General features: G+C 40.7%; 2 protein-coding genes across 2 annotated transcripts; both read right to left on the minus strand.

Annotated features, from left to right (window-relative positions):
- Positions 1–791: 791 nt before the first annotated feature.
- Positions 792–12,416, minus strand: fhl1b (four and a half LIM domains 1b). Its single transcript, XM_010903002.4, has 6 exons — positions 12,225–12,416; positions 5,042–5,211; positions 4,641–4,815; positions 2,134–2,303; positions 1,743–1,929; positions 792–1,633 (listed from the first exon to the last, which is right to left on the minus strand). Exons 2-6 carry the CDS (start codon positions 5,195–5,197, stop codon positions 1,479–1,481), a joined length of 843 nt encoding a protein of 280 aa, XP_010901304.1. The 5' UTR covers positions 5,198–5,211; positions 12,225–12,416; the 3' UTR covers positions 792–1,478.
- Positions 12,417–12,805: 389 nt separating this feature from the next.
- On the minus strand, positions 12,806–24,053 carry slc9a6b (solute carrier family 9 member 6b). The gene is made up of 16 exons (XM_010903003.3): positions 23,742–24,053; positions 23,247–23,446; positions 22,018–22,095; positions 21,820–21,896; positions 21,257–21,369; positions 20,879–20,984; positions 18,645–18,786; positions 18,447–18,552; positions 18,271–18,359; positions 18,022–18,135; positions 16,861–16,972; positions 15,295–15,448; positions 15,145–15,175; positions 14,768–14,853; positions 14,213–14,318; positions 12,806–13,909 (listed from the first exon to the last, which is right to left on the minus strand). Exons 1-16 carry the CDS (start codon positions 23,905–23,907, stop codon positions 13,616–13,618), a joined length of 1,974 nt encoding a protein of 657 aa, XP_010901305.2. The 5' UTR covers positions 23,908–24,053; the 3' UTR covers positions 12,806–13,615.
- Between the last annotated feature and the right edge of the window lie 344 nt (positions 24,054–24,397).

Here is a 24,397-nt window from a genome sequence, read left to right on the forward strand (position 1 = left end):
GTGTGTGTGTGTGTGTGTTCGTGTGTGTGTGTGTGTGAGACCTAGTGGTTTCTAGTGTGTGTGTGGGTGTGTGTGACCTGTAGTGTATTCTAGTGGGTGTGTGTGTGTGTGAGAGACCTAGTGGTTTCTAGTGTGTGTGTGTGTGTGTGTGTGTGAGTGACCTGTAGTCACCTACACATGGTGGAAATTCTCCGCCCCAAGCCCTACCTTTGGTCTGATTTATTTATACATTTGCATACACATATATACAGTATATCAGTGTTGGGGAGTCATGGAGTACACAAAAACAGAAACTGTCATCTCTTTCGACAACAGCTTCGACAAAATATTATAATCGGATTACAGATACTTTAGAAAAAATAAGATAACTTATTGGATTCTTTAAAAATGAATAGGTGGCAAAATAATTATGACATGTTGCGTTAGATTTTTTTGTAGAATATTTTAAAACATTAGTTTTTTTAATCAAAACAACAGTTGCGCGCATAAGATACGTGACAATCATGTGCGCAAAGGTGGGCGCACATAACCAGATTGGTAACTGATGAAGCGCTAGTTTGGTTTTCTCTGGTTTTGCCTGATAATAACAGAGTGTGACTGCACACATTATGACTGGATGCATTAGGCAATTGTCCCTGGGTCAGAGGATCTCACATTCTGTGTTATTTGAACAACGTCAAACCCAGTATATTCCTGATCCACATTTATGACAATCCAATGTAAATACAATGATCTTGACGACAAAGGCCCTCAGTATCCTTCTTAACGCATGGAAACACAGAAAGTGGAAATGACACTTGGAATATATTATTTTATTCCTGGTTATAGATTCACACAAATGCAACACACCAAACATGCAGTTCATTTCTTTGGAATTCTTTAGAGTTGAGAGGCCATTGAGCACGGTAATTGATACCTAAAAAGTTTAAAATCAACCATCACAGCTATTATAATTATTACAGCTATTATATTTACCAATCACAGCTATTAGCTAAATTATCCTTAACACTGACTACCACTGCTCTCATGGGTCGAAATACATCCTATGTAATATAAACTCAATCTTAAAAAATATATTTGATTATTGTTACAATATATCTTACTGTTTACATACCAAATAATTGCAGCACTTGCTAAAGCAGTAAAGTTAAAGGTAAAACAATGTTTTTAAGCACACCCCCACCAAACAGCTAATAATCCATAAAAACATCACATTCCAACAGGCCAGATTCCAGTCTTTATCTCTTAAAACCAAGATAGTTACTACAGTTTTGTACTGGCATCAGTAAAGAGTTTAAATGAAAATGGATTTGTGTGATATACATTTATCTTACATAAAACATTATTTTGTTTGTTTCTGTTTAAATGTTTATTATATCCCAACTGCCACAACTGAAGTTCCTTCTGGGAATTTTTTTTATGTAATTCAGCCTGACAAGCTGACATTGCAAGCCCTCTGTTTCTGTTCCAAGTTCACCTCAGAGCTTCTTGGCACATTCAGGGCAGAAGAAATCCCCTCCCTTGGCCACGAAGCGCTTGTCAGCCAAGCTCAGGGAGCACTTCTTGCAGTTAAAGCAGTACTCATGCCAGGAGCTGCCCTCGTAGTTTACCACACTGGTGGCTTTGCCAAAACCTGTAGAGGACCGCGAACAACCAGACAATGACAAATGTGTAAAAGGATCAATAGTAGCATTAAAGTTTATGTGTGTGTGTTGTCTGTGTCTGCCTTTGTGTGTATTAACCTGTGATGGGTTTCTGGCAGCCGTTGCATTTCTTGGCTACAGTAGTTTTGTAGCAGTCCACACAGAAGGCCTTCTCCTCATGGGAGGTGAAGCGTGTCCCAGCCAGAGGCTTCCGGCAGGAGCTGCAGACAAAACAGTCTGAGTGCCATGGCTGATCCTGGTAGTTTACTCCCCCAGATGTGATGGCCTAAACAGCGGTCAGAAGACAGCGGTCAGAAGGCAGCGTTCAGAAGGCAGCGTTCAGAAGGCAGCGGTCAGAAGGCAGTGGTCAGGAGGGATCATGTTTACAAGGGAATCATTATGTCTTTTATGCAAGAGGACAATTGGTTTTAAGTCCACCACTTTGCCCCATCATTTATTTTTTCATTAAAAAGCAGTTCAACTTGGTTACCTGCTTACAGCCGACACAGATCTTGGCAAACTTCTTCTCATGACAAGGGACACAGTAGATGTCTGTGCCTTTGGTCAAGAAGCTTTTGGAACGGATGGGTCTTTTACAGCTGTAACAGGTGAAGCAGTCCTCATGCCACACGGTGCCTTTGTACTCCACATTCTCTGTGCCTTTAGAAAAGATACACATGCCACTAAAGGGTTAATGGGACAATCTGTCATTGGTACATTCAACAAATAATGTAATCAAAATGATGGCTGTGGTTGCGGAATCAACTTTTTTTGTGTATGTGCGCAAAGGACAGAGGGATAAACACGAGCGGATCACATTTTGTATGTGTATTTAATCTATAACAGTTGCGGTCTGAATGAATTTCTTCCAAAGTGATCATAGTATTCTACAACCTCATTTCCAGAAAAGGTGTGACACTGTGTAAAATGTAAAGCAGAACAGAATACAGTGATGTGTAAATCACTTAAACCCTATATTCAATAGAAAATAGTACAAAAATAATATATAAAATGTTGACACTGAGAAATGTTATTGTTTCTTGAAAAATATATGCCCAGTTTGAATTTGAGCAAGATGTTTAAAAAAAGCTGGGACAGGGGCAAGAAAAGGCTAGAAAAGTTGTGTAATGCTAAAAAAAACCTTGTGGAACATCTCACAATTAATTAGGTTTATTGGCAACAGGTCAGTAACATGATGGGGTATTTAAAGATCATTCCAGAGAGGATGGGTCTGTCAGAAGTGAGGATGGGGAGGGATTCTTCACTCTGTGAAAGACTGATCATGCAAATCAAAAATTGACCAGTATATCGAGAGCTTTGCCTTCCGGTACGGTGCATAATATAATTAAAAGATTCAGAGAATCTGGAGTAATCTCTATACGCAAGGGACAAAGCCGAAAATAAATATTGGATGGCTGTGATCTACGTGCCCTCAGGCGGGATTAAAAACAGACATGATTCTGTAGTGGAATTCACTGCATGGGCTCAGGAACAATCCCGAAAACCATTGTCTGTAAACATAGTACGTTACTGCATCCATGAATGCAAGTTAAAACTCTACCATGCAAAGAAGAAACCATAAACAAACAATATCCAGAAATGCGACCGTCTTCTCTGGACCCAAGCTCATTTAAGATGGACTGAGGTGAAGTGGAAAACTGTCCTGTGGTCAGACAAATCTAAATATGAAATTATTTTTGGGAATCATGTACTCTGGGCTTAAAAGGAAAGGGCCTATCCGGATTGTTATCAGTGCACAGTTTAAAAGCCAGCATCCGTGATGGTATGGGGGTGCATTAGTGCACATGTCATGGGTGACTTGCACATCTGATAAGGCACCATTAATGCTGAACAATATGTACAGGTTTTGGAGAAACATAAGCTGCCATTCCGATTACATCTTTTTCAGGGAAGGCCTTGCTTATTTCAAGACAATGCCAAACCAAATTCTGCACGTATTACAACAGCATGGCTCCGTAGTAAAAGTCCAGGTGCTCAACTGGCCTGCCTGCAGTCCAGACCTGTCACCAGTGGAACATGTTGGGACCCTGAACTGTTGAGCAGCTGAAATCCTATATAAAGCAAGAATGGGAAAACATTTCACCTTCAACACTACAGCAATTGGTCTCCTCAGTTCCCAAACATTTATGGACTATGGTTAAAAGAAGAGGTGATACATCACTGTGGTAAACATGCCCCTGTACCAACTTTCTTGAAATGTGTTGCTGGCATCAAATTCAAAATGGGTATTTTTCCAAAAACAATAACATTTCTCAATTTCAAAATTTGATATGTTGTCTTTATACTATTTATAAATAAATATAGGGATAAATGCTTTGCACATCATTGCATTCTGGCTTAATTTGCATTTTACACAGCGTCCCAAAGACTTAGACAAAATGGCGCATAGTCTACCTATCTAAATTCCCTTGCGTGGTCCGTAAAATGTTTGGCCACAGAGAAAATGCATTGGTGTTTTTGTACTACAATAACCTTCTACTACACTATACGATTTATCTCTGTTATGTACATGGAATACTGTAATAATGGATGTATTCAGCTTTGATATAGATTGTTCAAACAGGAACCAATGCCTGTGCAACCTTAGCGGCTGTAGAATAAACACATGAATTGTAAGCCAATTCATTAAATTACATACCCATTAATTATTGAGCTTAGTTCAAATGTCAAAATTCTAAACACAAAATAAAGGCTTGTTTTACTCCATTGGCTTTAAACAAAGTAAACTAACTCTATAAAGCTTCAAAACTTGTATATCCGATTCTGCATTTGAAAGGGGGCATGTTTTCCAGCTCAATCCTTGAACTATTAATCAAAATTGTTGTAGGGTGACGCTTAGCTATTGTTTGAATTGCACATTGACCCTGAAATGGAAACTTTTGGTCAATTAAGAAATTGTTAAGAAATGTTGCACAACGGCAGCACAGTGGTCAAGTGTCAACCGGTTACAGAGTGTTTGAACCATTTATCCCCTACCGGCTAGAATGGCTTTGTAGCAGGCGTGACAGCGAGGGGCGTCCTCTCGGGAGCTGCACTTCCCACACATGATGCGATCATCCTTAACACTGAAGGACTCCTTGGCTAGCGGCTTGTAGCACTTGAAGCAGCGAAAGCAGTCGGAGTGCCAATAACGGCCCTTATGTTGCAACTCCTGAAGGGAGGGAGGGAGGGCAGGAAGGGAGGTCAAGGGAAGGAAGCAGGGAAAGAACGTTTCCTCTCTTACGCTGTTTAGACTGCGCACTCATAAACATGTCTAGACGCACCGTCTGTGGTCATGATAACACGCAGTTTGCAGGTAAAGACACACCCATATAGACACACACAAAACATTACTCATACGTTTCTATGACACCAGAGATGTTCCTAGACACACTCACCTTGGAGTCGACCCCGATAGGGCGGTGGCACTCAGTGCAGGTGTTGGCACAGAACTTGTCGTGGCATCGGACACAGACCGGTTTGTCCTCCTGTTTGACATACGTCTTCCCACTTAGGTCCTCCCGGCAGTATTTGCAATTCATACTGCCTGACATGGCACCAGCAGTTCCTGAAAAATGCAGAGAACGGCATATATAAGATGCACTGTTTATCATAAGTGGTGAAGTAAGTTCAGAAACTACTGCCAGTAGAAAAAGTCCTGAAGAGTACACAGTACCATTTAAAGCTGTCGGTTGTAACAGCGTATCTGGAATTGTACAGATAACTGGGCACTTGCATTTCTTTTCATGACCGCGGAGGGGCAGTGTGGTTCTAGTTGTGCAGGATTTTTAATGAAGGGACTGAAACTGAAAGGTCAATAGGGACTAAACAATATTCAGTCACAATGAACACAATGAACAGATTAGGAACAAGATGTGGGTGGGTGTACTCTGTTCCCAAGGTAACCGTTCTGTAATATTTACTGTGGCATTGATAAGGTGCAATTTGTTCACAGTCTTTTAACAAGGGAGAACATTGTACTGAGCATGGTTGCTTTATTGTGTAATGAAAGCAAACAAACAGTATCAGACGTGTTGAGCCAGCCATGACACTTATATTTCAGCCGATAGGCAAGAACTAGCTTCATAAAATAGAATAAAATTCAACGGAGGGTTGAAAGCACATAAAAAGGTCTGCAGCAAACCACAATGTTCCCTGCCATAGATCACAAATAGATGAGAAAAATTATCCTTTATTGTAGGGCAATGATTACTGCAAAATAAATCAAAGGAGAATGTAGAGGAACCCAAACATCCCATTGAGATTATAGCCTAGACAAACCATTACAGAGCAGCAGGTTCTTATGGATTTAATGTGTGACTTTTTATGTGTGGACATGGTGTCTGACTGCGTGTGTGTGTGTGGTGTTTCTGTGCAGGGAGGTGTATTCATGAAGGAATGTCTTGGCGGACTGCGGTGAGATCTGGAATGTTGACAGCTGTCTGACAGGCCCAGAGACCCTTTCTTCAGGGCCCCTTATGTAAAACGCAAGAGGTACAAAGGACCCATGGCATATATACCAACTTATATTTAAATGTAATAATGTGTAATGTTACCCCATGGTTAACCCATGGATTGCAAAACCAGAGATACGTGCTAAATCTGCAAACACAACAGAGAACTTTATGGTGTAAGAAAAGTTGATCATTTTGAAAAGTATTTTGTTGTACGTGCAGTGTAACATGGAAACACTTATCCGTGCTCAAGTGGACCAACCAATTTTGGTCAAGAGCCTTGCGCAAGGGCACAATAACTTTTCAGCTGGTTGGCTCTAGGATTTGATCTGGCAAGGGGCTCGTTACTGGCCCAACGCTCTAACTGCTAGGCAATCTGTCACCCCTGTCAGAACCCACAGAATGTCCGCCACACCCTTAGTTTGACCACAGACTCAAATAGCCTGGCCCTTTTCAGTGCATGCACACTGAAATTTAAGACATTTACAACAGTGAATCAGATCTGAGTTATGTGCATCTCAGTATCTAATATTTAAAATATTTGTTTCTGTGTCATTTATTCTTTTTACAATGCGTACAATTGAGTTTTTTTTTATTGTAATAATGAAATAGTCTACTAGACGGAATGTTCTAATACTTTCTTACATGGGTAAAATGCATGTGAGTGCATTTAGTCAGTGTATTTCATCATTCAAAAATACGTTTGGTGTGTAAATTCAACCTGATTCAAATGGCTGAGAGTTGAGGAACATATGAGAGAATTAAGATCATACATCAGCCCATGTCTGCTCTGAAAACGCACAAACGCACGTTCATTTATGTAACGTCTGTACCAATTTTGCAAGACTTCAAATATTATTTACAAGAACAAACAAATCTTTTAAGGAGTCCCACAGAACATTTCTAAAAATGTAATGAATCTTCAGTTGAGTTGACATCCATTTCCAACCCACACCCTCTCAAGTTTTCTTCGCTTTGTTCAAATCATTCATATTTTTAATCTATTCCACCCTCTCTCACTCATTCTCTTTCTTTTTTCTGCTACCCATATTTTCCTCTGCTGCTTATGTTGCTTTTATTCCCCCAAAGGAGAACTGGTATCTATACTAAGCTAAGACCACAGCGTTACTCAAACCCAGCTCCACAGATAAGCGTTGGTCCATGGAGGAATGCATACAGGTCCATGGAGGAATGCATACAGGTCCGTGGAATTACTCATGAAAAAGACCTATTGATTACTTAACACTTCCTTCATAAGACTGGAGTAACGCAAGTGCCCCCAATATGGACTATTTAGCGGTTGGCAAATACATAGTGCTTTCTATTTCATTCATATACGAATTTGCCTCTAACCTCAGAACAATTTGAGCTATTACTTCTTTAAGTGAAGGCATAATGCCCAGGAACATGTATGTGTTATTTGTTTGCCTCTATTCTAAAGAACATTATCTTTCCTGCCATTTTTATGTACTTCCCAATACCATTCCTTCAGATTTCAAATTGGTTCACCTGCTTTAACATATTTAGGTGGCTTTATTAACAATATGGGAGTAGCCTAAAAGCCATATTATTTTTCATTAAATAACATAATGGTTTCCAACAGCCACAATAGAGAAAAAGTTATTGCTTGATGGACCATTGTGAAAACCATTAATGTGTTGTTAGGGTAGTCGAATTGTAATAAAAAAAGGATCGTAAAATACAATGCAAGCGGTACCAAGAGGAGAAAGGCCATCATTTGTTATTCCCTGGCACCAAAGTTTGAGAAAGGCTGCTGCCATAGAGAACATGCTAAAAGAAGATGTCATACATTTATTATCTCAGGATGAACCAATCACACCTCCTTTAGCTACTCTAACTATTAGAAGAATGGCCATTCTTTGGCCAGCCATGCTTCAATGCATCATCATCATTATCTGATCATTATTCTTCAAATACAGACATGTACGTACAGAAACTTATTAACAAAGATGACATCATTGGCCTTTTAATCCAAATTGATATGATCTTCATAGATCAGGGTTATTGGGAAACAAAGCAGTCGAGGCTTGTTTCTCTAAAATAACTCGCTGGCATCTGGGGCGTAGTATGCTGTGTTGGGGGTGCTACAGGCTGTTGCAAGTAGAGCTGGAGCAGTTCCCCAAAGCAGAGAGGGAACACTGGGCAGAACCAAAACATCTGTGGCCGGTGCTCGTTGAGCAAAGTGTGTATATATATATATATATATATATATATATATATATATATATATATATATATATATATATATATATATATATCAACCGCTAGATTCTACAGAATGCCAAAGTGGTGTCACTGTTTATACCTCTACAGTTATGTTTTTATCTCTCTGGCCATAAAAAAGGGATTGGTGCTTTACTTCCCCCGAACTAGTGGCACGGATGACAGACACAATTAGATTTGGTACAATGACATCATCTGGTTAAGACAGAATTCAGACACATGTGAGTGAATACGCATGAACACACGAACAGACAGACAGGCACACACACATGTGCAAACAGACAAAACCGTTTAGCAGCTGGGGAAACGTTGAGGGATTCCATGGCTGGTATGTTGGCATGAGCTTATCACCAAAGAATGTGGAGGAAAGCTGAGAAACAGGAAGTCTGTAGACTGGTGGCAGTCTGCTTGGAGCTGTCAACAGTCTGTGAAAAACTGATTTTCAGAAACTCTATAGCTCAGCTCACAAATTATCCATCCAGCAATACATTTATACCAGTGTTTGTCAGCTGCCTATAGACATGAACCAGAAATGTATCAGTGGTTCATTGACACAAACCTACATGAGCCTACAAGTCATTCATACCTTATAATCACATTCACAGACACTCGTAATAAGGTTAAATGTACCCAAAAGTAGTAAGCGTCTATTTTTCCCCTCTCCCACTCTGTCTTTTCTTCTCTTTGTCTCCCTGTTTTTACCTCCTCCCTCCACCTTTGACTCTTTCTTGTTACTGTATTTCTAGTTCCCAGAATGTAGTACTGTAAGTAAAGGAGAAGTTAGGTTGTACAGAAAAGTGCAGATGGCTAACAAATATTCTAGGGTTGACAGGCAAAGGCATTTGATAGATCCATGACCAATTCATTTGTTAGAGAACTAAAAGATCAGAATGACTTTGGTATTACATATGTACATACAGCTCTGGAAAAAATTAAGAGACCACTGCACCTTTTTCTTTCCTTTCCAAAAAAGTTGAAAAGGAAAGTTTTGAGTGAGGAACAGAAGCATTCAATTTGCAGTGGTCTCTTAATTTGAACCCTTCTGTTCCTCACTCAAAACCTTCCTTTATATTAGCAGACAGTAGTTAAATGTAGTAAAAAGTTAGGTTATATCTTCAGGGTATCCTGCCAAGTTTCTAGCACTCCACAGGGTGGATAAGTGATGGTTTTATATAGCAGACTAACCTCATCCTCAGGAAGTGTCTGGGAACAGGATTAATAGCAGCCATACAGAAATATGAGCAAACAAACATTTTATGGAGCACTGAGGTCATAACAGTCTGTTGAGCACTGAGGTCATAACAGTCTGTGGAGCACTGAGGTCATAACAGTCTTTGAAGCACTGAGGTCATAACCGTCTGTGGAGCACTGAGGTCATAACAGTCTGTGGAGCACTGAGGACATAACAGTCTGTGGAGCACTGAGGTCATAACAGTCTGTGGAGCACTGAGGTCATAACAGTCTGTGGAGCACTGAGGTCATAACAGTCTGTGGAGCACTGAGGTCATAACCGTCTGTGGAGCACTGAGGTCATAACCGTCTGTGGAGCACTGAGGTCATAACCGTCTGTGGAGCACTGAGGTCATAACCGTCTGTGGAGCACTGAGGTCATTACAGTCTGTGGAGCACTGAGGTCATAACCGTCTGTGGAGCACTGAGGTCATAACCGTCTGTGGAGCACTGAGGTCATAACAGTCTGTGGAGCTCTGAGGTCAAAATAGTCTGTGGAGCCCAGGAATAATAGCTGCTGCTCTGGCCACATCTCTGAATAACTGTCTATAACCTCTGAATAATGACTTTCCTGCATGCAACCTCTGATGTTAGCCCTCTTCTAAAAGACAAAGTCTTCAAAAAAAACAGAATGTATAGGAAAAGAAAGGAGAGAGAGGTCGCTGGAGTGGGAAGAAGTGAGGGAAAGAGAGAATGGAAGATGGAGTGAGAGGTAAAATATAAATCCTGCATTTAATTAATAACAATTAAAATGGATAAAAAAGAAATTCAAAGGGGTATTCATTTTTTGGTCCTAATCTTTGAGGCCATCTCTGCCCCTGTTTTTGTTATGTTACCTTGTAGAGGTACAAAGGAAATTATTTTAACATTGGCATGGTGTAGATGCATGCCTGTGTAAATGTGTAATTATTTTTTGTAAACCTGTTTCAAATTTCTTCTAATATTTTGGTGATGTTTATGAACAATGAAATAATTTTCTCATTTGAATAAGAGATAATAGTTTGTTCACCCGACTTGGACTTTTTATTGTGTTACAACATAAAATGAACATAATTCATTCAAATTTGTATTAGTTTTTTTTTGGCACTGATCTACACAAACAACTTACAAAATGAGAAATAAAATCTGGATATTGTTCTAAATTAATTACAAAAATAAAACAGAAAATGATTGATTGCATGAGTATTCAACCCCTTTAGTCAATATTTGGTAGAGGCATCTTTGGCAGCAATTATAGCCATGAGTCTATTTTGATAAGTCTCCACCAGCTTTGCACATCTTTTGAACATTTCTCAAGCTCAATCAAGTTGGATGGGGACCCGCAGTGGGGCTTTGGCTGTATGTTTGGGGTCATTGTCCTGTTGAATCTTCTCTAAGGTCTCAGCTAGGCCACTTGCCTTCAGCAGGTTTTCTTCTAAGATTTTTGTGTACTTTATGGCATCCATTTTGCCCTCTAACTTCATACGCTTTCCAGACCCTGAAAAGCATCCCCATAGCATGATACTGCCACCACCATGCTTCACAGTAGGGATGGTGTTCTTTGTGTTATCACTGAGGCCAATCTTTTTCTACTTCGTCTCAGAGTCACACATTCATACTGGCAAACTCTAACTGAGATTAGCTGTTTAACCTGAAATCACACAGGTTGACTGGATTCAACTAATCACATCTAAGGACAATTGGTTGCACCACAGCTCATTCAGGTGTTTCATGGCAACAGGGTGAATACTTATTAAATCAATTATTTTCTGTTTCATATTATATCATTTAGAACAATTTCCAGTGTCACTATGGAATATTTTTGTGTTGAAGAGTGCCATAAAATATATTTTAAATACATTTTGATTTCATGTTGTAATAATAAAATGTGAAAAGGTCTAAGTGGTAAATACTTTTGATAATGTTAATACCGTCATACATTTTTGATATTTACAATCAAAGGATTCTTGTCCTCTGCCTTGTGCTTAGAAAAATCTATTTACATTTCATTTTAAGAGGTTTTTCCGGAGACTAAATTAAGTAATGTAAAAAAAACTTCCTCTCAGCTCCTAGCAGGACAACGCAGCACAGGAATTGTACCTTGTCCGATGTATTTTTTACATGCCTCAACCCCAAAGGTCCATCACTTAACTGAAAAAAAAAAATCTTAATATGAAACACATTCTGGGTAAGATTCACATAAGTCAGCATGTTGGATATTTCAGCCAACGCCCTCCAAATGAAGACATTGAAAATAAGCTTACCGTCTTGATGGAAGTCTCAGATTGTTTCAAAGTAAATAAAAATCGAGTGTTTAACGAAATAGGCTATATTTAAACGTCTGATTGAGTCGCCAGTGCTAACGCACTTTTCATGTGCAGAAAACGATGAATAATAAGACGGTTAAAATAGAATGTATAGCGCTGATTCTATAATAAAAGGCAGACAAAATAATGCAGAAGGCAAAGCTGCAAATATAGCATCACTATCAATTAATATTGACATGCTGTATATCGTCTGTAATTGTACATACGTGTGCAGAGCTTCTACCTTTACAATTTACGTCAAAAACATGCAACGTTTATAGTTTAGGCCTATTGGCCTACACGTCGTTCGGACTGTCCAGGTATTAATCAATTCAAAACACAAGGTTCGGATCTGTCGTGCAACTTACCGAGTTCAAAGAAAGTTCTATATAGACGCGCACCCTCTCCACGATTTGCACAAGCGTTCTCTACACAGTAGATAGCCAACTACAGTAAGGTACCCAAGGAAAGCGCAAACAGACGGTCCTGGGCAGGGCATTGTGTAACAAAAAAGTACGACAGGACACGAACTTCGTAACAACGCAACATTACCATTGGCGTCGTCAAGGACAACTGAATTGATTAACCAGCAAGATCCGAATTGTTGGTTCACAGTTTGAGTTTAAGTGTGTAATATACACAACACGCTATCACTTGTCCAAGCAAACAGTAAGAAATGTTTTAAGAAAAACATTTTACGGGATATATTTTTTTAAATTCACCATTAGATTCACTTAAGAATGTACTGTACATTGTCACAGTTTAATTCTGTTAACTACAAATTAATAACTTTAATATGTTGTTTTTCCCACAAGCATCTTATATAAATTCACATGTCAAGACAAAAACTGTAGGACTATATATCATACACCCAAACACACCTTTCAGGGGGACTTCCTACTTTTACAACTGAACTGAATTTTTATGAATATCTGAGCTGAACTACAACTTTGATTACATATTAGATTTATTGTACACTATGTACCATCTTGTCAGGTCTATCACCACATTAGTAAGCTTAAGTGGTTAATATTACATAAGGATTACAATAAAAAAAAAACATTTAAAACATAAACAAATGTCAAAATCTGAATATTGGAAGCTGCCTACCTGTCTAAAAAGGAAAGGGTTAGGCAGGTGTATATCTTTAAAGAAATAAAATAAAACAAATCCTGCATAGCAGGCAGGTGATCAGAATAACAGTTCCAACTAGCAATGTTGGAGCCCATCCACACATTTTGAAGATGTAATCCTACAAACTATTGCAAATATGACCACTTCTGAATAGTATTCATAATACACATTAGATCTTGCAGGGTCTTGTTAATACATTGAGCTGGGTTCCAAGTTATAACAATGCATATTATTATCTATATGTACACATCTAGATAGACATTTTATCATTAGGCACTTCAAAACAGTTCAGCCACCTATAGCCCCAACACAAACATCTCAGCTGTAAATGACAATTCCCCTAACATCAGGCAGTAGTGGTCAGGTAAAGAAAAGAGAGCAGCACATTTTTCAGAACTCCTAACATCAACTACAGTGCATCCGAAGCTACTCCCAGCCCATGAAGTACAAAACACCCATACAATATAAATATACGTCTCTGGACGGGAAAAATAGGTAGACATGGCTCTTGAAACCCGAGAATATTCATGTGGGGTAATAGCAACATTGAGTATCACACCAAATGGCATCGCAACAAAATAAGGACAAATAAATAAATCGTACACACACACACTTTTGGCACTTTTCAAAGTCTGTTGCGTCTGGGTTCAGAGAAGGGGTCTACAAAGGGGTCGGAGAATGGTGGGGGGGAGGTGGCAGGAGGTGGCGTGCTCATAGTGGGGTCATCCAGTTGCATGACCAGACATGTTCCCCTGACTACCAGTTCATGTTCTCCAAACGCTGGCATGCGGGAGTGTTTGGGGTTGGCGGTACGGGTTCCCAAGGCGTCGGTGCTCACAGTCACATCCTCATACATGGTGGCATTGCCGTCATTCAGGACCAGGTCGTCGGAGTCATCGTTGTGCAGACGCCCTTCGTTCTGGCGAGCGACACATTTAAATTCTTACTTTCATTTATATGCGTATCTTCCCGCTAATACAGTATTGAGTTCATATTTTTCATTGTGCTAACTGTATGTGGCCTCTACATTGCAGGCCAGTATTACAGCAGAGCAAGGCAACAGGCTAGGTACCGCTCTGTTTCAGCATTAACAGAAGCTCCTTTTTCTACCTTAAAGCGTCTTGATGTCCAAAGAACTTTGCAATGTTTGAAGCAATTCTATAGGGTTACTTAAATAGATACTCTGAAGTGCTCGAATGTGGGTTTGCTCCTGGACACTCACCTCATATGCCTGAGGGCTGGTTAGACAGTGTGCCAAGTGGCCACAGCAGGCAGGCAGGGTGGCGGTGAGGGGAGGGCCACTGTGGGTTAATAGGGGTTTCAGGTAGCTGGAGCCCACAGTCAAGGATGCAGTCCTCATGGAGACTCAGTGTGAAAGTGATCTTAGCACATATCCAGAACCATGACAATGGTTTAGTGCTTTGATTTTCATTCAGTGTGCATGATTTTACATTCCATTACATAGCAAAAGAAAGTTACAGAGTGCCCTCTAGTGTGTGATGTTTAACATTGCACTTATACTAAACTGCACCAATTTTTCCACTGAAAAGTGGGTTGATGTATCTATTAATGTTTTTATCTAATGATTCACATCGGAATTTCCTAAGCTAAAAGACAAACTTGTTAAACCACATCTAGGGCCGCTCAATGCCTGCGATTACACCGGCAGACCGATTCTAATATCCGTTTCCACTAATTCTATTGCCCAATTACTTCAGAACCTCTCACACTGATCTGACTGGGGAGAGTCAGCCCGCGTGGTGCAGGTAGAGGATACGTATGGTCGAAGTTGTACCACATCCTGAAAGGCCAGGCCCTCTCGTGTTCGGTGTCCCTACGTTGGATACCGTCTAATGCATTCACCTGTTCAAAGACAAAAGACGTGAGACAACCGCACCAAAAAACTGCTCCAAATCTGTAATATGATTTATTTATTATATGTTGTTGTGGGGCATTATGTTTTTATGAAAGGTAATTATGGCTATTGAACCATGGACTCCGGCAAAGAGTTGTCTATGTTTTCGAACAATAGGGAGGATTACCAGTGGATCACAACAACTAATCTGTGATCAACTATGACTGTTCACTACCCTGCTCCCGTTCTATCGCTGTACTGTAGAAGCAGATCTCACAATGAGATGTTCGGTTACTTACAGAATTATCTTGGTCTGAGTCCACTCCCACACTAGCAAAGACAATGACAAAAAAAAAAACATGGACAAGCAAAGTCAGAATACAGAGCGAAGTGGGGCCGTGGACCGTCCTGCTGTAGAGGTGAGGCTTCGGTTATCTGGTGAGACTCACCGTATGCTCATGAAGGACAGCACTGGGGTGGTCCCGCCCCCACACACCCACACAGTCAGGAATACGATAAGCAGAGTGGTGGAAAACATCATCCGCCGGGCATATGTCGCCGTGTCCCGGATAGAGAGGGCAAAGGTCATGGCTCCCCGCAGGCCTGTTCAATGCACAGCACAGGGGACAGTGAGATTTCTGGGACATTGAAGTATATGCATGTACAGTGAGGGGAAACATTTATTTGATCCTCTGCTGATTTTGTACGTTTGCCAACTGACAAAGAAATGATGGGTCTATAATTGTAATGGTAAAAAATCCAGAAAAACTCATATAAACATTTGTATTAATTGATTTGCATTTTAAAGAGTGAAATAAGTACTCGACCTCTCTGCAAAACATGACTTAGTACTTGGTGGCAAAGTACTTTTTGGATATCAACTCAACTCGCCGTGTTTATAGGAGGAGGAAGGCTGCCTATGACCCCAAGAACACCATCCCCACCATCAAACATGGAGGTGGAAACATTATGCTTTGGGGGTGTTTTTCTGCTAAGGGGACAGGACAACTTCACTGCATCAAAGGGAGGATGGACAGAGCATCTTGAGTGAGAACCTCCTTCCCTCGGCCAGGGCATTGAAAATGGTTGTGGACGGGTATTCCAGAATGACAATGACCCAAAACACACGGCCAAACAAAGGAGTGGCTCAAAGGAATGGCTCAAGAAGAAGCACATTGTGGCCTAGCCAGTCTCCAGACCTTAATCGCATAGAAAATCTGTGGAGTTGAAGCTTCGAGTTGCCGAATGTCTACCTAGAAACCTTAATGACTTGGAGAAGATCTGCAAAGAGTGGAACAAAATCCCTCCTGAGAAACCTGGTGGCCAACTACAAGAAACGTCTGACCTTATTCCATTTAAGAATGATGATTGATCCTTCAATGCAGCAGACATTTTTGGTACCCTTCCCCAGATCTGTGCTGGATAATCCTGTCTAGGAGCTATAGACAATTCCTTCAACCTCATGGCTTCGTTTTGTGGCACATTGTATATATACACACTTGTACATTTACAAATCACGTCCAATCAATTGAATTTACCACAGGTGAATTCCAATCAAGTGGTAGAAGCAGGGTCTGAATATCTATGTAAATGTTTCTTATTTGCAAACATTCCTATTTTTGCTTTTTCAGTTTTTAGTATTCTGTTTAGATTGAGGAGGCTAAAAATAAATTGTGTAAAACGTGAAAGTGAATGGGTCTGAATACTTTCCAAGTCTGTCTGGATAAATCTAGTAGCATTAGGGTTAGGGTTAGGGTTATCTGTTCCAAAGTGTTCCCATGAATACAGAAAGATGTGATCCTCGTAAAGGTTTACAGTTGTTGTTTCCGTGCAATCTTTTTCATGGCTCAGTTCATTTGTACTGTTCCAATTATTATAATTATCTTTCAATAATTATCTCCACAACCATCTGCTCTGACAAATATCGGCCTGCACTGAATTTAGTCTTCTACCTACCCCGGTTGTAAATCCTCGACTCACTTCTAGTACAGGACGTAATACAGATAACCTCTTACCGGCAAACATCATGACATGCTGGAAGTTAGACCCAATTTTGTTCTTACGGCCCAAATTGAGCAGAAACGAGAGGGGGTAGATGTTGGCCGCCCTGCCAAGAAATATTGAAATCTGGTCAGACACAGACGTAAAGGAAAGTGGGTTCTGGACGTGAAAACTGTGCGGTAAACACTAGAACCGCCAAATGTCCATGCCAATTGGTGTTTGAGTTTGTAATAAAAATAAATAAAATTGCCATTTTGAAAGCTACACCCTCCTCCTTCCATGACTTCTAAATAGGCGTATATTACATTTTTCCGTTGTTGGAATTCTAAACTCAAAAACCCGAAAAGGATTGAGACTATTTACCTGTTTTGCTTTTTTAGCCCGTTTTCCGACTTAATACCCCAAAAGCACAAGCCACTTAACCTTGGTACCCAGGCAGCTGCTAATGGTACCCAGGCACTAATCACCCCTCACTGAATGCATGACATCAATGTATGAATGTGCGATACTCCCTGATGAATGATCAGAGTCTTGGTTGAATTTGAAATAACTTACAAGATTTCCATGACCATTCAACAAATCAATTAGGCTATTATTGAAACATAATACAAACGATATAGACTACTTGACAATTCTACATTGATAGCCCTGGTTTTGTAGCCTATTCATTTGGAGAAATTGGCCGTGTCTTTTTCTAACTCCTCCTATCGGTTTTTCGATAGCTTAGGCATGTCACCTATAGATTGGCTGTGTAATTTTAATTTTGTACATTTGTAGGGCCTAAAAAATGAATGAAAATCCTATAGCCTGTGTTCTTAGAAATAACCGTTCTATGTATTCTTGTCATTTTTTTTGTATGATAATACCTTCAATTCAAACACATTCTTGTATTCTTTAAATACATTAACCATTTAAAACAAACTCTGAAATGCATTTTTTATATTTCTATATAGTTTGATGTCAACCCAGTAGATGAACTGATGCTCTGGCTAGATGGTGATGCTGCAGAGGAGAATGTCCAAGCTAATAGGGACGATTCGTACGCTAATGACGCCAAACGACTATCGGCTCTGGCTGATACTGGGGGTCTGAAAGGCCTGGCGGTTCTAATATTAAAGGCATGACGCCTGGTGTATAAAAAGAAAACACAGGTATTAGACTTTCTGTAAGGATACAAATGATCCGATGATGAACATGGGGTTGAACACATGGGACTGGAAGGTGAACAGTGTCAGGCCCATGTAGGAAAAGATGAAGTTCTCAGCCAGGAAATTCAGGAGCTCAAACAGCTTTGGGAAGAAAAACCAGATTTCACCTACACTACACATAGGGGGGCGGGGGGAAACTATTTGAATTCATAAATGTACATACAAGTGTCAGGTCAGACATTTCCATATGAAAAAGACTGATGCATGTTCTGATACCTGTTTGGTCCTGTTCTGGGAGTCAGGAGAGAGGTTGTTGTAAGTGTAGTGAGCCTGGGTCATGCCACAGAACAACACCGCCACCACACCTGCGGGAAAAAGCACCCAAATGATCAGCGTGCGTTGAAGACGCCTGCATACGAAGAGAATCGCGTGAGTGCGTGTTAACGTGTTACCGGTCATTTCACAGGCCTCGGCCAGCAGGAAGGTGCTCCACGACATCAGGAAGAAGAGGGCCGTCTCCAGCAAGGGGAAGTCGCGCAGCTTGGTGAACTTGGTGACGTGAGGTCAGAGGTCAAGGAGCACACAGGGGGGGGAAAATTGGATTGTCTGGTGACACGGCAGGCCAACAGTTGTTGGCCACAAAAGGATATCAGTGCAGTCATGACGCCCGTAGCCACTCCGAGGGCGAAAGAACCACTGAAGACTCCAAGGAAGACGCCGAAGGACTTGATCAATGCTGTGGCGTCGAACGTGTGACTGTTGTCCCCAGCTGGCTGGTAGGCACCTATGGACCTGTGTTCAGCCGAACAAAGACAAACTATTATGGAGGAGTAGGCTGCGTTTACACAAACTAGTTCAAATCTTTTGGCTGCTAGTTGGTGTTTTGATGAATCACATCATATTGACACATTGGATATTTTGCCTAGCTGATCCAATTGGTCAAAATACCAGTTAGTACAAAAATAATAAAAAATAAAAAGATAGAATACATATGTAGAGGCTCGGATACCAACTCACATGGTTTTACGCAAAAGTAAAGAGAAAATTTAAATCAGTCCCATCTTTATAAACAATGAACAGAAATGTGAAGACAACATGTTAACTGTTGCTTCCATGCTGCAGCAAATCAACCCTATTAGAATACGTAACATTGTAACTTAAAGGCCTAATCTTAATGTTAAGTTACAATGTTATTAAGTCATTTGCATTTATGATCAAAAAGATATCTACTGTATATCTTGTAAAACAAACCACTTCCTTTCTATAAAACAAATCACACGAGGTGCTGTTTACAATGCCTACATAGCTAGCAGTCAAAAGAGCCTCTCTTTCAACAACTAATTGGGAAATGTCACTTGTCAAAAACAAATCCCAACCTCTAGCAAACCCAACAACACTCTGTATGGTCTTTTTTGCAGCATCAAATAGAGAAACACCATCTGGATTAAAAGGTCTGACTGGAATGTTTTCATTAATCAGGCAGTTAAGCCCACAAGAACTCGAGTTGGTTTCCACACTAAAACGATCAGGACACCGAATAGCCTGCAAAGCAACTGAGAAATTGTGAAAAACTGAACAGATGCACACACACACACACACCCTTAAAAGTATTTTTCCAAAAGGTCAACTTTCAACCCGGGTATTACAGATTCAGCTGTCAAAACAGTGCCATTGTGCCGTGCTGAGCGGGACTTCAATAGGGGCCACAACATAAGAGTGGCCTCTTTTTGTATACTCCGGCACAACTCAAGGACATGTCTCCTACCAGTCGCTCCTTTGGTGAAATGCCATGGGTTACGTGGTCTTATTGCACCTGAACACAGTCATGGGTGAAGTGGTCTTATTGCACCTGAACACAGTCTTGCCTTTTGAGGCCAATGAGGGCTTGGGCCCATTGTAAGCTTCAACTTCCAGGTGATATAATGAAGGTTCAGCCAATGTACCCTGATTTTTCTGCCCTGTCACACCGAAAGTTTCTAGCAAACGTTGGAAACGTATTCCTATTCCTAACAGCTTTAGCTTCCATTTCATTCCACCTGCCACGCATTAGTTTCCATTCAACTCTCCCATTCAGGGAAGTCTGTAACCTAATGGGTCTTGTTAAATTTACAATGAGTATGCTAGCACTCACGTGGATGCACTGAGCAGGCTAGATACTGAGCCATGGGGAGCAGCAAACTGTCAAAACACCTGCATAACAAGGTAATGGAACTTTATAAAGATGGAAAAGGATATAAAAAGATATCTAAAGCCTTTTAAATGCCAGTCAGTACTGTTCTATCACTTAAGAAGTGGAAAATGTGGGGATCTCATGATACCAAGCCAAGGTCCGGTAGACCAAGAAAGAATTTAGCCAAACTTTTGCCAGCATGACAATGACCCTAAGCACAAGGCCAAGTTGACCCTCTAGTGGTTACAGCAGAAAGAGTGAAGGTTCTGGAGTGGCCAACAGTCTCCTGACCTTAATATCATCAAGCCACTCTGGGGATCTCAAACATGCATTTCATGCAAGACCTGGACCTCATAGATAACCATTACAAAAGACTGCATGCTGTATGAAAGGGTATGACATTTTTTCAATGGCTGGTAATTTGATGATCCACTCTAAAGTGGCTGGAGGAACAGGGTCTAATCAAGCTGCATGGGATCAGACTGGACCCACTTCAGGAGCCCTCCTGGTCCATTACCAATGTTGCCTGCTCACCTTCTAATAAGGCAGCAGAACTGTGTGTGTGTGTGTGTGTGTGTGTGTATATATATATATCCCAGGAAAATGGGACGGGGCTAGTTTCTTCACGCACACATCTCTGAACACCAATGAGGAGGACAGAACGACAGACGACGAGAAGGCGGGTTGAATAAGGATGTAAGGAGGGAGACTTACGAAGACAGGACGATGGCCACGGCGTCATTGAGGACGCTCTCTCCAAACATCAGGGCATAGAGGTCCACATCCACCTTGAGCTCGTTGAATATGGCAAGCACTGTGACTGTGGGGGAGGAACAGGGCATGTGCCCAGGCAGCTAGTGACTCAAACCAAGACATTGGTGGTATGCTCAGTGCCAGGAAAGACCACCTTAGCCAGCCAAGCCACCTGTGAGCAGAACTCAAATGCGGATGCCAGGAAGTGTGACTTTGGCAGCCAGGGGATCCTAAAATGTACATCCTAAAACATACTCAATATCAAACAAAAATATTGTAGTCAAAGTAGCAAGTAAAACGGTCCATTGACTGCTAAAGCCTAATTTTGGGTATATTTACTTGGGTCTGTGGCTGAAACAATGGCACCAAAAAGGAGGCAGTCGGTAAAGAAGAAGTCCCCTCCCAACTGCCCAACTGTCTTCATTAAAGAAACACAGCCGTACATAACCAGCCTGTAGAAGAAAACACTTATTAGCGCATACTCATTCTCATCCCCCAGCCAACTCTGTCAAACCGCCTGGCTTTATACTGCTTCCCAATGGAACTTGAATGAAAGTCTATGGCAGGAGTGGACAAAAACAGCTGCTGGGTTGAATAGGCAGACCTTTCAGTCCATAGAAATCTAACATAACACTACAAACACTGTGGATGATGAGCTACAGCGCCTGCAATTTGAACAAGGACGTGGCTTTGGTCAGTAGACATTTTAGTTTTCACTCTGAAGCGGATTTCCCAGGCTCTATACAAGGCTGTGCCTGCAGACAGGGTTAACTTCCACACAGGTTTAAACGGTGGAAAGGCAATAGCCCATGACAGACGCCTCCACTTCTGTTTTCCTCAACACAAAACTAAAGCAACTCACTACAACCACACTTGGGACTATTTTATAGAAACAGGCTCACCCAATGACAAAGCACGATATGACTGTCCCCATAAAAGCGTACGCAAGGATGGACCCCAGGTTTCTGAAGAAGTGTCGCTGAAATACATTGGAGGCATAAATGAGACAACAGATCAGTATTTCTAGGTCAGGATACCAGAATTAGTACAGAAGACTTAATGCAGTACACACGCAGTCTTCTTGCAGGGAAGTGTCTTACCCGTTTCAAGCTGTAGCCAGCATAGAAGATGATTGGAGGAAGCAATATGTTGAAAAATACTTCAGGGTCAAAGGTCACCTTGTAGAAAATAAAGAAAGGTTAACCATACTGTGGCGCTATTGTTTGCGCTATCATCTGATCACTTTTTTTACCATATCAGTCCTCTGCAGACAGCTTAGCACATGCACTCAACTTTTTTGGTCGACCATGGCGAGGCCTGTTCTGAGTGAAACCTGTCCTGTTAAACTGCTGTATGGTCTTGGCCACTGTGCTGCAGCTTAGTTTCAGGGTCTTGGTAATCCTCTTTGCCATGTTGAATTTCCAGTGACAAGTATGAGGGCGTGTGAGAGCGATAACATCAAATTTAACACACCTGATCCCCATTCACACCTGAGACCTTGTAACACTAACGAGTCACATGAAACCGGGGAGGGAAAATTGCTAATTGGGCCCAATTTGGACATTTTCACTTAGGGGTGTACTCACTTTTGTTGCCAGCGGTTTAGACATGAATGGCTGTGTGTTAAGTTATTTTGAGGGGACAGCAAATCTACACTGTTATACAAGGTGTACACTCACTACTTTACATTGTAGCAAAGTGTCATTTCTTCAGTGTTGTCACATGAAAAGATATACTCAAAAATGTGAGATGCTGTATATCAGATAACATTCGACTTGTTTATGGTTGTAAGCGCTATCCAAAAAAAGTGTAGGTAATTTTCCTCCTTTTCATGTATTATACCACTCATTTGGGAAGAGTTGATGAGTGAAAGTAATATAATGATGGGAGAGAGTGAAAGAAGACCATTTCAAAGTTGAATACCATCCCAGACGCATCCAGCCCATTCTTAGATTAAAAGGTTAGTGTTCTCACACGCCGGTTATGACCAGCTTCTTATTGTCTTATCCTATCTCCATCAATAGTTAAGCACTAAATCCATGCAATCAATAACATGTTACTTGGCATGGATAAGATTATAATTTATATCACTCAACTGTAAGCTAAATTGTGAGAAATTATTTGTCTGTAGGAACACATTTGCTACAGTAAGTCTATATATGAAAAAATATTTTGACCCTGAAATTTTAACATTTAAAGCTCAGCATCTGGATGTAGTTTGGGCCAGCCCTGGGCTAATATTATGTATTCAGCCTGTCCACAGGCTGAGCAGCAACCAGTTGTCTCCTTGAAATACATGTTTACGTTGTCAGTGAACCAATACTCATACCTTCCTAAGCATCTCATCATCCTGCACTTCGGGCCCCTTGACCGTGCTGACTTCACCCTTCAGAGTGTACTCATAGAAGCGCCCACTGACGTTCACCAGAAGAGTTGCAGGGCTGGCATTCACACTGCAACTCATAGTCACATTGTTCGTATTTCGTGGCACATGAACCCCAAAGCGAAGTATCACCCCCACCAACAGACCTATGAAGTGGTTAGAGAGACAGCCCAGTCAGACAGACAGGAAGATGGTGAAATGATCAGTCAAGAATGAACAGGTACACCTTTCAGAGGGTCATCAGGCACGAAAGTAAACAATGCGATTGCATTGTAATCTTGCAAGACCGTAGAATGAACGGAAGCCTGGAAGACCTACAGTAACTTAGCTAGCTAGTTCTACTAGTGTTGTCATTTTAATTACTATTACAACTAAGCTAGTTCACGTCAACTACGTATATACAGTAACTAGCCACACTCTAGGCTTTACAACAGTACTTACCATAAATCATAGCCAATCCTGTTTCGTGTAAAAATCGAAAACGACGGTGTTTAAACAGCCAAATAGTTAGAATAGTGAGCGTTAAGAGCATTATGAAAATAAGAAGATCTGCGCTGTCTTGTCTATGACTTTCCTCAGCTCTCCTTTCTGTAGCAACATTATCCATAGCCGTATTCTCGACGGCTTGACTACCTACAAATATAAATGTAAAGATACTAGGTAAAACGAATAAAGGGATTTATTCTATTAAACCATACGTAGACCCTGACAACCAATAACAACATCATACGTTCTGTCAAAAACACATCAGCGTCTTGTGAGCAACATTAAAGAAACACTTCCGGGTAACAAAAATCTGGAATTTTTCTAAATAAACCAACGTATTAGACCAACGTATTACTTCAAAACTGAGATACATTGAGTTTATTAATTGTTTAAGAAAATGTACCTATCAAAACATTGACAACAATTCAAATATGATCATATTTAAGAGTAATTTCGAAAAGTGGGTACGTTCCATGGGCAAAATTCTGACAATGCCAATGACTGAATATTGAATACATATTGCCTCATAACTCATAAACTATTGAATATTCCACAGAGAAAGTAATGGAAGAAATGTTCAGGAGAATGTGTAGAGTAAGACAAACCTGTCT

This window comes from Esox lucius, chromosome 7 (assembly GCF_011004845.1).
Source record: "Esox lucius isolate fEsoLuc1 chromosome 7, fEsoLuc1.pri, whole genome shotgun sequence".
Classification (NCBI taxonomy): domain Eukaryota; kingdom Metazoa; phylum Chordata; class Actinopteri; order Esociformes; family Esocidae; genus Esox; species Esox lucius.

What these genes read in the sequence shown, in the direction of transcription:
- fhl1b (XM_010903002.4), bottom strand. Translation starts at nt 5,197, where the DNA reads ATGTCAGGCAGTATGAATTGCAAATACTGCCGGGAGGACCTAAGTGGG. An exon ending in CTATCGGGGTCGACTCCAAG is followed by an intron (nt 4,816 to 5,041) that starts GTGAGTGTGTCT and finishes CCCTCCCTTCAG; the next exon opens with GAGTTGCAACATAAGGGCCG. An exon ending in CTACAAAGCCATTCTAGCCG is followed by an intron (nt 2,304 to 4,640) that starts GTAGGGGATAAA and finishes TCTTTTCTAAAG; the next exon opens with GCACAGAGAATGTGGAGTAC.
- slc9a6b (XM_010903003.3), bottom strand. Translation starts at nt 23,907, where the DNA reads ATGGATAATGTTGCTACAGAAAGGAGAGCTGAGGAAAGTCATAGACAA. An exon ending in GTGGCCATCGTCCTGTCTTC is followed by an intron (nt 18,787 to 20,878) that starts GTAAGTCTCCCT and finishes GGCTGAACACAG; the next exon opens with GTCCATAGGTGCCTACCAGC. An exon ending in ACTCAGACCAAGATAATTCT is followed by an intron (nt 14,854 to 15,144) that starts GTAAGTAACCGA and finishes GTCTTTGAACAG; the next exon opens with GTGAATGCATTAGACGGTAT.